We start from the raw sequence: 13,385 nt of genomic DNA on the forward strand, positions 1-13,385 counted from the left end.
CGTGTCAAATCAACACACTGATTTTACCTCACCAGCTTTTTTTAAAATTTGGTATATGGAGAGTATATATGTAGTCTAAGAAAAATACTAAATATTATTTACATATCTCACAAAGTAAAGCATCCTGAAACCCTTCATGTGTGGGCTTGTGTCTCAGCTAAGGGAGTGGGCTCACTCACAATTTTGCCTCAGAACACAGCCATGAATAAAGAATGGTACCAAAACATCCTCCAAGAGCAACTTCTCCCAACTATCCAAGAACTGTTTGATGACAAACAATGCCTTTTCCAGCATGATGGAGCACCTTGCCATAAGGCAAAAGTGATAACTAACTGGCTCAGGGAACAAAACATTGAAATTTTGAGTCCATGGCCAGGAAACTCCCCAGACCTTAATCCCATTGAGAATTTGTGGTCAATCCTCAAGAGGCGGATGGACAAACAAAAACCCACAAATTCTGACAAACTCAAAGCATCGATTAGGCAAGAATGGGCGGCCATCAGTCAGTATGTGACCCAGAAGTTGATTGACTGCATTCCAGGGCGAATTGCAGAGGTCTTGAAAAAGAAGGGTCAACACTGCAAATATTGACTCTTTGCATAAATGTAATGTAATTGTCAATAAAAGCCTTTGACACTTACGAAATGCTTGTAATTTTTCTTCAGTATACCATAGTAACATCTGACAAAAAGGTCTAAAAACACTGAAGCAGCAAACTTTGTGAAAACCTATACTTGTCATTCTCAAAACTTTTGGCCATAGCTGTACATCAAAAATATCTGTGAAAACTTTTCCAAGGCTACAACATCATCTACAGTATTCGTTACAAAATCTCTAGACAAACGCCAGTTGACACAAATAAATGGCTATATATCCGTTGTGTATAACAAGGAATGGTGGCTTGCTTATGTGTTAAGGTGCATACACACACAACAATTTTTTGAACGATTATCGTTAAACGATATCGTTTGAAAAAGTCGTTCACTTTCTGAGTCAAACGATGAACGAGTATTGTTCATGCGCGTTCACGTTTGTAGTTTGTAGTTCAGTCAGACTTGTCAACTCAACGATTTTCATTAAGTTGATATGCAAAAATCGTTTGTAGTTCATAAAAATCTTTCATTACATTTAAATGAACATAGTAAATGAACAACTTGAGTAAACGATTTTAGTTCATTTTTTCAAGGTAGAAACTCTTTTACTAAAATCGTTCATTAACTAAATCGTTGTGTGTGTATGCACCTTTATTATTTGATTTACTGAAGAGGGAGATTGTTATTTCACCTGTCTGGCGAATAGCGCTCTCTCTCTTTCGGCATCTGACCAGCAATGTTTTTTGTTAGCTCAGTTCCTGGCTGCATATTCCAACAACCAGGGACAGTGCTGTGGTACAGGAAAGACTGCTACAGCTGTCGAAAGTTGATAGCTGGCATTGTCGGGTCAGTACCACTAACCGTTCATAGATTGCCACACCACTTTGGCACCGATAATGACATTCTGATCACTTCCCTACATTTTTACATGCAGGGAAGTGGTAACTACAGCATATAACGTGCACAGTTGCCAAAATTACACCTATCACTCCTTCAAACGCTCAAAGCATCAAGTTGATTTTTAAGTCTTGCAGGCAGGAAATAGGGGTGATTACCAGAGGCAAGGTGTAGGTCAGAGGTAGATGTAGGGAGCAAAGAGGCAGAGTATTTTGTTTTGAAATTTCATTAATGGGTGGTGGTGTTGATAGATTTATAGTAAGGGTGTGTAACTTAAATTAAATTCTGGAGGACACAGGGAGGCTTTGAAGGGATTTGCAAAGTGGGTTAGCAGATGTGGAGTGGGTGAGAGAGGAAGATCAGAATTGGCATTTATTGTAAATTGGATTAATACTGGAATAGATGGGTGAGAGGATTTCCAGATAGCAGGAGGTTGCATTAGTTGGTGAGAGATGGTGACCAAGTGAATAAGAGGTTTTGTAGCATCTTGGATAAGATATCCTGGCAATATTTCTAAGGTGGATACTACAGGACTGTGAGAGCGACTAGAGAGAATCTAGTGTAACACCAAATCAGCGGATTTAGGAGACTGAGGAAATTGTGGTTTGATTGACAGTGAGGGAGATGAGGATAGGTGATGAGCCTGGGAGGAAGGAAATTGCAAGTTCTGTTTTGGAAATGATTAGTTCCATATAATGTGGAGATAGCCAAGAGACGGTTATACTAGATGATAGAGAAGGAGAGAGGACAGGTAGACACAGCAAATTAGAGGTGTAAAATGAGAAAAGCAGAGGGTTAAGAACAGTGCCTTCTGGGACCCGAATATGAAGTGTGAGTGAATGAGAGAAAGAATCGGAGGTAGATACCCTAAAGAAGTGGTTTGATATGTAAGAAGTGAACAGGAAAGAACTCTGTCACAAAGCGTGAAGATTGTGTAGGAGAAGATGGAGATCAACCTTGTCAAAAGCAGCACAGAGGTCCAAGAGGATGAGTATAGAAAAATAACATTTAGGAGTAAATTTAGTAAAGGGAGAGTTTGCACATTTTTTTCCACTCTCAAATTTACTCATGTCAAACTTGGGAGAGAGATCTCCTTTGCTACGGGAAAATACTGGAGAGTTAGCAAACTCTCTTCAATTCACCATCGGCAAAACTCGAGAACCTTTTCACTGGTAAAGATAGGATTCTGGAATTTACCAAGCAGAGAGTTTCTAAACTCTCATGAGATGGGAAAATTCTCCTGTAAAAACTTGTGAAATAAATACACCTGTCTGTGATCTGCGAGTTTGGCAGAAACATACACAGATCACTGTGATCCATGTATATTTCTGCCTGTAAATAGAAAAAAACAGTTTAAAAGTAAAAAAAAAAAAAAAAATTACCCCTAAAAAGACTAACCAGCCCCGGACTTTCCAGCCAGTCCTCGTTCTTAAAATTACAGGGAACAAAATGTGTAGGGCTCCACAGTAATTTAAGAAACAGCACCAGGTAGCAGGGCCAGACCTGGTTTTAAATATAGGGAGAAAAAATTTGGTTCCCCTTATATTTAAAACCAGCTCTGGACTCTTTCTAGCGGAGGACTGATGCCACAGCCAGGGGTGCCCTTTCACTGGGCCCTCCAGCCGCAGCATCAGCCCTGACCGCTAGTCAGCCCAGGCCAGGGATGCCTGGGGTCCCCCCAATAAAGAGGTCCCCCTCTCCAGGGCACCCCTGTCCTAGGCTGATAGCCCGGGGCTATCCCCGCCACCCCTGGGCTGTGGGTGGCAGGTTGATAACGTAAGTGTAGTGTTAAAAATAGAATTAACAACATCATCTTTACAGTAGAATGGCAGATCCCAGCAAGCCTCCCCTGCATGCTGGTACTTGGAGAACCACAAGTACCAGCATGCGGGGCATTAAGGGCCTGCTGGTACGTGTAGTTCAAATGTAAAGAAATGTGTAAAAAAAGACACACACACTGTGAAAATAAACATTTATTACATCCATACACACTCACACATACTCACCTGCAGCCAGATGTTCACGTCCCCTTCTCAACGTAAAGTATCCAATGGAAGTACTTGAAAAAAACAAAAAAAACCTCAGTTTGTCCCACGATGTTCTCCGCAGTAATCCAAATAGGGCCCCGGACACACTGTATCAACATGCTACAGCATGTTGATACAGTGCGCTAATGACAGCTCAGGGAGATTGTGTGTGTCATTTTTTTTAAAACTTATAACCTGTTTTTTTTACAGCCTAGAACACATGCAGCTTACACATATATCAATGATATGTGCAGGCTGCTTGCTCGGGAGAGTTTTGCAGAGAGAAGTCACTGCAATCTTGGGTGAGTCATCTCCTGCAAAACCTGCTACTCAGGGAGAAATCTCGTTCTACTTCACCATCGGACATCTCACTCTCAGCTAAAACTCACTTCTTGGTAAATTTGAGAGTCTCAGGAGCCTCAAATCACGCGAGTTTCGGTGAAGCTAATTGAGTTGAAAAAAAAGCAAACTCTCCCAGACTTGATTCTTAGTAAATTTACCCCTTAGACTTTGCTGTATTGATCACATTGGTAAGTGCAGTCTCAGTGGAATGTTGAGTTGGAAGCCTCATTACAGAGAGCCCAGAAAGGAGTAAGGGAAGAGAAAATGAGCTTGGCGGTTGTACATAAGACACTCAAATAGTTTAGAATCAAACAGGAGGAAGTAGGGAGGTTGTTGGGGAGAGTTGCTGGGTTGTGAGATGGGTTTTTTTTTTTAGAATTGGTATAATGAGTGGAAGGTTAAACGAGGATCGAAATTTGCCAGATGAGAGAGACAGGTTGAAGAGGTGAGGGAGCAGAGAACGTGGGAGGAAATAGGGTCAAGTGGGTATGTTGTTGGGTGAGATAATGAAGTGAGTATGGACTTTGTATTTGGTTACTGGAGAGAAAGTACTGAGACTTAAACTAGAAAATGGGATGGAGTATGTGGGATTTGGCATGAGTGTGATTTTGTCTTTGAAGTGGTGGCAAAATCATGGGCTGTGAGGAAGGTGAAGAGAAGCACGTTTCAAAAGGGAGTTGGAAGACTAGATGGCTATTAGAGTATGTTATCTTGGAGAGAAAAAGAACAGCTGTAAAATGAAAAGCTGAATTTATAATGGAGAAAGTCGGCATAGAATTGTGATTTCCTCCAGTGGCGCCCAACCGTGCAAGAACGCTTGTGCAAGTAGCGTGTCTGTTTGGTGCGCCATGGTTTAGGTTTTAATCATTAAAGACTTTGGGGCTTACGCAGAGTTAAAGACATCCTACACAAAAACTTAGGCATAAATTGCATTAAAAAACTATTCATGCAACTCTGCAAGGTATGCAAAATGCTAATTTTCTGTAGTTTATGCAAATGACCTAAGCTATACAATTTAATGTAAGTTACCCCAATAGCGAAAGGTACACTGCAGTGTGAACTACAGTGGGGATTCTCCATGGTGGGGTTCCCTAACAAACAGCAGTTGTGTTCCATCTAAAGTGAGTTATTTTTTGCCTAGCACAGAACCCCTGGAATTAGGTGAGCATTAAATTAGAGAAAGACTGCGGTGCGGAGGAGGGTTTTTTATTTATTTTTTAAATGCATTTTTTTTTCTTTATATTCAGTGTAATTCACATTGGTTTACTTGGATGACTGCATGTCCTGGCAGCCATGTGTATGACTGGCTCGATACTATGGCACGCATGTTCGCCATGCTATTCCGAGACCACCCGCCCCCTCCCGATTTTGCAGCTACAAGACTAGTTTCTGAATATTAATAGTATAGAGAGGGGCGCATGTTAAAAAAGAAAATGCTGCAAACTCACTGGAACAGGCCAAGCTACTAGTGATGTGGGTTTTAAAACTACTGCATATAACTGGCAGGTTGGCTTCTCACCCCACAAATTATTGGGTATTACATCCAGTGATTTGCAGTGTCTTATAAGACAAATCTGGACTCTATTACATTCTGTCTGCAGTATCCAAAGTCTATTAATTGCATGCTCTTTGTTAGGTCAGTAAAACACTAAATTATCCAAATCCTTGTGAGGAGTATAAAGGTATAATGGTTGGTGCCATTTGGAGCACCCCCTTCCATGGGTGCTGTTGGGGACAAACTAGAGCAATGTCTGTATAGTTCATCCTCTAACAGTGGTAAAAGGTTGGGGAAGATTGACTTGGCTGGGTTCATAGAAATTTCAAATGGCTGCACTGACCAACATAATACTTTGGTTCTTCATCCTCCCTGTGCTTTTATTTGCTGTTATTCTTCCAATGACAGACATTGAGGGCCTGATTCAGAGTTCTACACTATTGCATTTGCAGCTGCAATCTACTGTATGTGCGAAAATATGCTAATGCCTGGTAACATACTCCCTGCCTGAAATAGTGTGCAACGGACTGAGCAAATGTTGTTACACCCACTTTCCCTATCCACGTTGTGTGCAGATCCACTGATGTTTGAGAATATACCAACATCAGACGCACATCGACTCGAGTAAGTCCTGGACTGCGCAGATCCTGGGTCAACTTTCTCTCCAAAAAAGGCCTCAAAGACTGTGGTTCTGCTATTGGGAACGCAGCTGTGTTTAAAGACACACCCCTGGAACTCCTATAATACGCCCACGGACCGGTCTCTCCATCTATTGTATTGTTGTTCTTATTTAGATGAATGTTGGTGGTGTTTGCTCACTTTAGCATGTCTTCCTTTCATTAACATAGGGGTCATTATACCAAATGGCATTGTCCACTTCATCCTTGCCTGAGCAATAGCTGTACTTCTGTAAACTCTTACTTTATTTTTCAGTTTTCACTGATTTTGATCCCACTTTTCTTATTGATTATGCAACCACTATAGTTGCTCTTATATAACCAGGTCTCCTCCATTATGAACTTTGATTACATGCCTTAGCCACGTCTTTATATCTGCCCTAACATTATAATGCTGCCCTATGAGACTGGCCTGGGGACATCAATGGAGAAGTTAGTTTGTGGGACCCCTGGTAATTATCAAGGTGACCAGTAGACTGCAGATCCTGGGTTAGCCAAGACAAACTTCTTGCTGGAAAGTTTTTTTCACATCTGCTAAACTTAAAATTTGGTGAGGCCAGAGACCCACTAGGTTGCTTCAGGAAAGATCTGGTTATTAAGAAAACTGGTGACCCAAACAGAACCAGATTTTAAATTGTCACCATTTTTCTCTGCAGTGATCTAGTAGTGACCCACTATCATTTTACCTGGCATGACGTTCTGTATTTATTTAATAAATTGTTGGAATGCAATAAATAAAACAATTAAGGAGTATTCCAAGCTATTAACAGTGGTGTACACAATGGAAGCGTCCACCTCCACACACTAGGTGTTTGGTGGAGGAGTGCAGAATACCGGGATTTTGTAGTCTGCCTGTAACATTAAAGATACACCATGCAGACATGTACACAGACTGCTCTTCCTATTGTTTGACTGGGCATCCCTGCACCCTCATACAGGTTCCACACTTATCCGTGCTACGAGCTGGTATAAGAAATAGTGGGCGACGGAGGAAGGACTGTAGAGACCTGGCTTACTTTGCCCTTTTCCCTGTTATTCCTTTATTAGAATATCACATATTTAACAAATAATGTCACATTACATTGTTAGCAGATGAACTGCCTGTATTTCATTGTTAGAAGAGAATACTGTCTTTACTCCGGGACTTTAGACTTCATGATCAGAGCTGGCCCCTGGGCATAGGCCATACATACAAATGCTCCAGCCATTGAGTCCAGCAGGCAAGGCGGCCCAATCTCACATTGTACAGTACAGGTTGACAGGAAGAGCCACCAACAGATGTGACCTCTCAGCAACAGAGCTAAAGTGAGTGATTTATTTGGCATTGTCACAATACCGATAAAAAGCACTGATTAGAGACACTGTTGGGAGAGGTCACATCTGCTGGAGGCTGCTTCATGCATCTCCAGCACAAGTGAGGAGATCAGCGGACGTGATGTGATGGTGCTGTCAGGGGAGCCAAGAATATGGTGAAGCATGCTATAGGTAAGTAAACTGCTGGTTTAGGGATCACAGTAAAGAACATCCATACATGGGAGGGAAGGGGGTGGTGGTAACCCCCCTCCCCTTTCTATCTAGGGGGCATGGTGGCATTAAAAACAGGGAGGCTCATATGGGTCAGAGTACTACTCAGATATGCTCAGAGTCACACACATTTGTGCCCAGTCATGTACATTATGACACATATACAGGAGGGTCTGGATCTTGTTTACATGGTCAGTCAGCTTGGTGGAATGTGCTGGTCCAGGGATTCTCAACTCCAGTCCCCAATTACCACCAACAGGTCATATTTTATGCATGTCTTTAATCGTGCACAGGTGAGGTAATCTCAGTGCCGTAGCTAGCGCTCCCGGTGCAGGACACGCCCCCGTCTGTATGATGTCATGTGGAGGGGTGTAGCCTGTAGTGGGTGATTACAGCAATGCCCGAAGCATCGTGAGCATGCTCTAGGGTGCTATAAGGGCAGGATTAAGGCTTGTGGCAACCCCAGGGCAACTAAATTGTGGGGGCCCCCTCCAAGCCACAAGGCGTCTGTGCCTACTAATACCCCTCACCCCTGCAGCGCATGTGACTACATCCGGTCTCGTACCCCCCTCCAGCCCCATAGGGAGCCTCTCTTACCTTATGTGTCCTAGCTGGTAGAGCTGCTCCTGGGTTCCCTCCTCAGCGTCACGGACATGTGTCACGTGATGCTGATGAGGGGACTCGGGAGCCGCTCTGAGTCTGTGCTGCATGCAGCAGTTGCATGCAATAGAACAGCCGCAGCTTCTGAATCCGGCCCCCATCCGGGAACAGGTGCCGCTGGACATCTGTTCTCGGCAGGGTCACATCGACCCTGTGTGGGAGACCCTCTATGTGTGGGTGCCCAGGGACAATTGCCTCTGTTGCCCCCCCTTTAATCCGGCCCGTAAAGGTAGCGTTGTGACAGTCTGGAGCATTCTAAGGACCCTCCAGTCGGCACTGCTGCAGAGATTCTGGCAGCAGGGTGGCACCCTGCTAGCCAGATGCAGGAGCTGTGGGTGAGCGGCGATACCGCCCACAGAGCACTGCGCTCTGTGCAGCTGCACCGCTCGCACACCCCTAGATACGGCCCTGGGTAATCTATGTAGCTGGGTCAGTGATTAGCTCATCTGCTTCCACAGACAGAAATCCTTAAATCATGACCTTTTGGGAAAACCTGAGAGTTGAGGTTAAGAAGCACCACCACCACCGTGCTACAGTTGGTTCGGTTGACTTGATGATACACATGTATGTGCTGTGCAAAAGAACATCAATAGGGGGCGCTGTGACGGCGTGTGTGTTCGCATTGCTTTTTAGTGTACATTTACTGAAGGAGATCTATCCCAAACCGTGTCGTTACCTCCAACCTCCAATACGGCAGAGAAAGACGTCCGACGTCACGTGTTGTAGCTCCGCTCTATCACATGACCTAAGTGATCGAAGGTAGTTTGTTCCTCTCGGCTTTCCGTATCTCCCAGCATCCAGGAGGAAGAAGCGGATCAGGAAGTAGCGCTTTTCGGGCATGAACTGAGGACCCCGGGCAAGGCCAGAGATCAACGTCTGCCCGGGCTGCCAGTCTCTTACCTGCTGCCTCTGCACCGCGACGGCTGGGCAGCCCCCCGCTACACTCGCAGCCATTTCCTTGGGGCCAGGAGAGGGCAGAGAGCCGCCAGAGCCCCCTCCATGTACACTGATTGCCCCAGCTCCAGACCCTGGGGGAGGATTTAGCAATCTCTATGGAGAGGAACGGCCGCCCGATGGACGTGGGATCCCTCCGTCCCCTGCCACTGGAGTTGTGCTGAGCCCCGGACACACACATGTGGTGATACCGGGGGTCACAGCTCCCAGCACCCTGCACAAGTAACTGATCAGGACGTTCTCCTCTCATACTGTGTGTATAGTCCATAGGAAAGGAACCAGCGATCCCCAGAGTCACTATGTCCTTTGTCAGCTGCTTCCTGATGCACAATCCGCCCCGGGAGAGTGCCCCTGCTTGGGTACATGTAACAGAGATGTTTCTGATGAAGGAAAAAGAAAAACACTGTGTTAAACTGAGCTACAGATAATTTAGGTTCCATTTTAACTCATTCATAGGTCACAGGGAGCACAAACTCATTCATTCATATTTGTTGCTGCAAAATAAAATACACATTTTAATATGTGACACAAAACTGAAACCGCGCTCTGCTCTGCTCAACTATTTGGATTGTAAACGCAACATATCCAGCAAATAACGTGCGCACAAGGCGCAACATTCCCTCACGATTGTTAACATGATTTTTTGGAAATATTTTGTAAAGTGTTATTAATTTTTTTATTGTTGCTGCCGTGCAGACGTCTTGTGACATATTTTTTTATTTTTCTTAGTGTCAGACAGTCCACTTTTACCAGCTTTGTAAGAATCTTTTTTTAATTATGGGTGAAAACAGCCCAGAACTAGCCCTGATGTCTCTGGAGGAGGATGGTATGTGCCCAGATGAGAAGATGAGGAAGTGGTTTTTGGAAAAAGGAGGACGTGAGTCTGCCACTGTTTATGATACAACAACTGTTCACATAGAACAGGACCATCAACCTTCTGAGGAAGATGATGAAGACGAGGAAGACGAAAGTAATGTTGGAACTAATTTACCTTTCCTTGATGCTGCAAATGAGGAAGGCCTCTTGCTTATGCCTGAGCAAGATGCAATGTCTCAAGGCTACGTTCAGCACATCATTTCACCAGACCAGATCCATTTTACAATTAATCCCGGCTCTATGTCCATGCCCAGAAATATCGAAGGGGCTACACTGACTTTACACTCTGAGTGCCCAGAAACAAAGCAAAAAGAGGTAGGTGGAATATAGAAGAACATCACCTTGTAGTGCTCATTCTAGCACCCTGCACCTGTCACAACCCGCGCAGTTCCTCTTACCTGCCTGGGGTGTCGCTCCCTGCCCTGATGCTTCTAGCACACTGTGGTCTGTATCTCAGAGTTTGTTGCATCAGCTGAGTGTGCTAGAAGCACCAGAGCAGAGAGCGACACCCCAGGCAGGAAAGAGGAACTGCACGGGTTGTGACAGGTGCAGGGTGCTAGAATGAATACTAGATTTGTAGTAAACTACTGAGTGCCATTGAAAATATTCTATTCACATAGTATAGCACTAATCTGCCCTTTGCTTATAGCAAAATTAACAGTCAAGTGTAGAAGTATTTGACTATATTTTTTCTTGGTAAAGAAAAGGTGCAATAATAATAGTGACTTAATATGCTACATTCTTCCAAAAAAAATAAATAAATAAATGAAAAAAAAAAAAAAAAATATATATATATATATATATATAATTTAATTTTTAGGAGCCCAAATGTGTCACTCACACTTAAGGGCCTATTTATTAAGTGATTTTTCAAAAAAGTAATGCAGATACTACAGTTTCTGTATAATTTTATGTATAATAGCTATGTAAGAACAGTCTAATGCAACACCTGCAAAAGTCTAATTGTGCAGACCGCAGTCCCTCTTAATGGGACTGGGGACTGCAGTCTGACCCCAATGTACCAAACTAAAAAGCAAAGGTTTTTTTTTTTTAATTTGTTACAGTTGGGTTTATGCCATCCTTAGATGGCATAAACTGCTTTATGCTTATTCATAGGAGAGGGATCTCACGATCCCTCTTCCGCAGCCTCCATCCTGCCCTGGAAACTGACACTGCGCATTCGCAGTGTCAGTTTCCCGGAAGGAATCTCGCAAAACGTGAAAGACTCCTCCGTACCCCCATGACTGTATCTTGCTGGGGCAGTGGTTATTGCTACTGCTGTCCATGTGAGGTACATTTAGTACATAGCGGGTATAATCATGTAAAAAAAAATTATCCCTTCAGCAATATACGTTGCTGAAGGGATACGGTACTTCCACAATTTTTAATACTTAGTTTGCTAAATCACTTTAAATCCAGCTGTTGTTGAATTATAATATAAATACTTGTTTGGAAATAGTTTCTGTTCTACAAAACAATATTTTGCTCTTTATTTCAATAATGCTTTTGGGCAATGCAAGATCAGGCCACTTTTCATGATTTTACAAAGTTAGATATTCCCCCAATTTAAAGACAGGTCAACAATTGAATTGCTAAAGTCTGGGATGTGTTACAGAATGTCTCTCTTCCTATTTCACAACTATGATGCAGGATTGTTTGTACTCAGTGCAAAATGCTGACCAAGTATTTGTCTGTCACACAACGTGCCAACACATAATGTTATCTGGCATAACCAACACTGTTATCTGACATAACCAACACTGGGTCTCTGTTAAGCTGGGTAAACACTGAACAGATATATCTGCAGATAATGGTCATTCATACACACTGAACAACCATCATCTGTCTCTGACCGCGGGTCTCGCTGGCCGGGGCAGCGTGTCCCACCCTTCTCCCCGCGGCATCTGCTGCATGTGTACGGGCGGTCGGTAGATAGTCAGGTGCATAAATATTGGGACATTGACAGAATTTTCATATTTTGGCCTCTATTCACCATCACAATGGCTTTAAAATGAAACAAACAAGATGTGCTTTAACTGCAGACTTTCAGATTTAATTTGAGGGTAATTACATCCAAATCAGGTGAACAGTGTAGGAATTACAAAGGTTTCTATATGTGCCTCTCACTTTTTAAGGGGCCAAAAGTAATGGGACTATCAACTCAAAAGCTATTTCATGGGCAGGTGTGGGCTATTCCCTCGTTATTTCATCATCAATTAAGCAGGTAAAAGGTCTGGAGTTGATTCTAGGTGTGACATATGCATTTGGAATCAGTTGCTGTCGACTCTCAATATGAGATCCAAAGAGCTGTCACTATCAGTGAAGTAAGCCATCATTAGGCTGAAATATCAAAACAAACCCATCAGAGAGATACCAAAAACATTAGGTGTGGCCAAATCAACTGTTTGGAACATTCTTAAAAAGAAAGAATGCATCGGAGAGCTCAGCAACACCAAAAAACCCGGAAGACCACGGAAAACAACTGTGGTGGATGACAGAAGAATTATTTCCCTGGTGAAGAAAAACCCCTTCACAACAGTTGGCCAAATCAAGAACACTCTCCAGGAGGTAGGTGTATATGTGTCAAAGTCAACAATCAAGAGAAGACTTCACAAGAGTGAATATAGAGGGTTCACCACAAGATGTAAACCATTGATGAGCCTCAAAAACAGGGAGACCAGATTAGAGTTTGCCAAACAACATCTAAAAAAGCCATTACAGTTCTGGAACAACATCCTATGGACAAATGAGACAAAGATCAACTTGTACCAGAGTGATGGGAAGAGAAGAGTATGGAGAAGGAAAGGAACTGCTCATGATCCAAAACATACCACCTCATCAGTGAAGCATGGTGGTGGTAGTGTCATGGCGTGGGCATGTATGACTGCCAATGGAACTGGTTCCCTTGTATTTATTGATGATGTGACTGACAAAAGCAGCAGAATGAATTCTGAAGTGTTTCGGGCAATATTATCTGCTCATATTCAGTCAAATGCTTCAGAACTCATTGGACGGCGCTTCACAGTGCAGATGGACAATGACCCGAAGCATACTGCAAAAGCAACCAAAGGGCGGAATTCAATTCTTTATAGCCGCTATCGCGCCCGACGGAGCTATTCAATTCTTGCTCCTGTCGGGCACGATGAGCTACCAGCACTACATTTCAGCTCGCAGCCCCTGGGGGATGAGAGCTGAAATGTGCGAAAAGTAACATGTTTGGGCACCCAAACATCACTTTTCGCGATCGCGCTCAGCACTTTGGTCGGGTTTAGCTGCTTTACGCGGCTAAACCTGACCTCTATGGGCGCGTTCAGCGCGAGCATCTTGGACAATTGTATAG

At 43.5% G+C, this 13,385-nt stretch overlaps 1 protein-coding gene and 1 long non-coding RNA gene across 3 annotated transcripts in view; one reads left to right on the forward strand and one right to left on the reverse strand.

The window, feature by feature from the left end:
- Positions 1 to 8,203, reverse strand: part of LOC148542923 (uncharacterized) — a 231,071-nt gene extending 222,868 nt beyond the window's left edge. The window contains exon 1 of the long non-coding RNA XR_015875048.1: positions 8,153 to 8,203. This is a non-coding gene — a long non-coding RNA (uncharacterized LOC148542923). The remainder of the gene's footprint in view (positions 1 to 8,152) is intronic.
- Positions 8,204 to 8,886: 683 nt separating this feature from the next.
- Positions 8,887 to 13,385, forward strand: part of MTF1 (metal regulatory transcription factor 1) — a 66,089-nt gene continuing 61,590 nt past the window's right edge. Inside the window, exons 1-2 of one of the 2 annotated variants that reach the window (XM_088462294.1) lie at positions 8,887 to 9,528; positions 9,899 to 10,360. In XM_088462294.1, the coding sequence (XP_088318420.1) occupies positions 9,469 to 9,528; positions 9,899 to 10,360 (522 nt within the window). In that variant the 5' untranslated portion in view covers positions 8,887 to 9,468. The remainder of the gene's footprint in view (positions 9,529 to 9,898; positions 10,361 to 13,385) is intronic. The other variant, XM_088462296.1, reaches the window with a different exon arrangement.

The sequence above is a fragment of the Taudactylus pleione genome, unplaced genomic scaffold, assembly GCF_031769625.1.
Source record: "Taudactylus pleione unplaced genomic scaffold, aTauple2 ptg000007l, whole genome shotgun sequence".
NCBI lineage: Eukaryota > Metazoa > Chordata > Amphibia > Anura > Myobatrachidae > Taudactylus > Taudactylus pleione.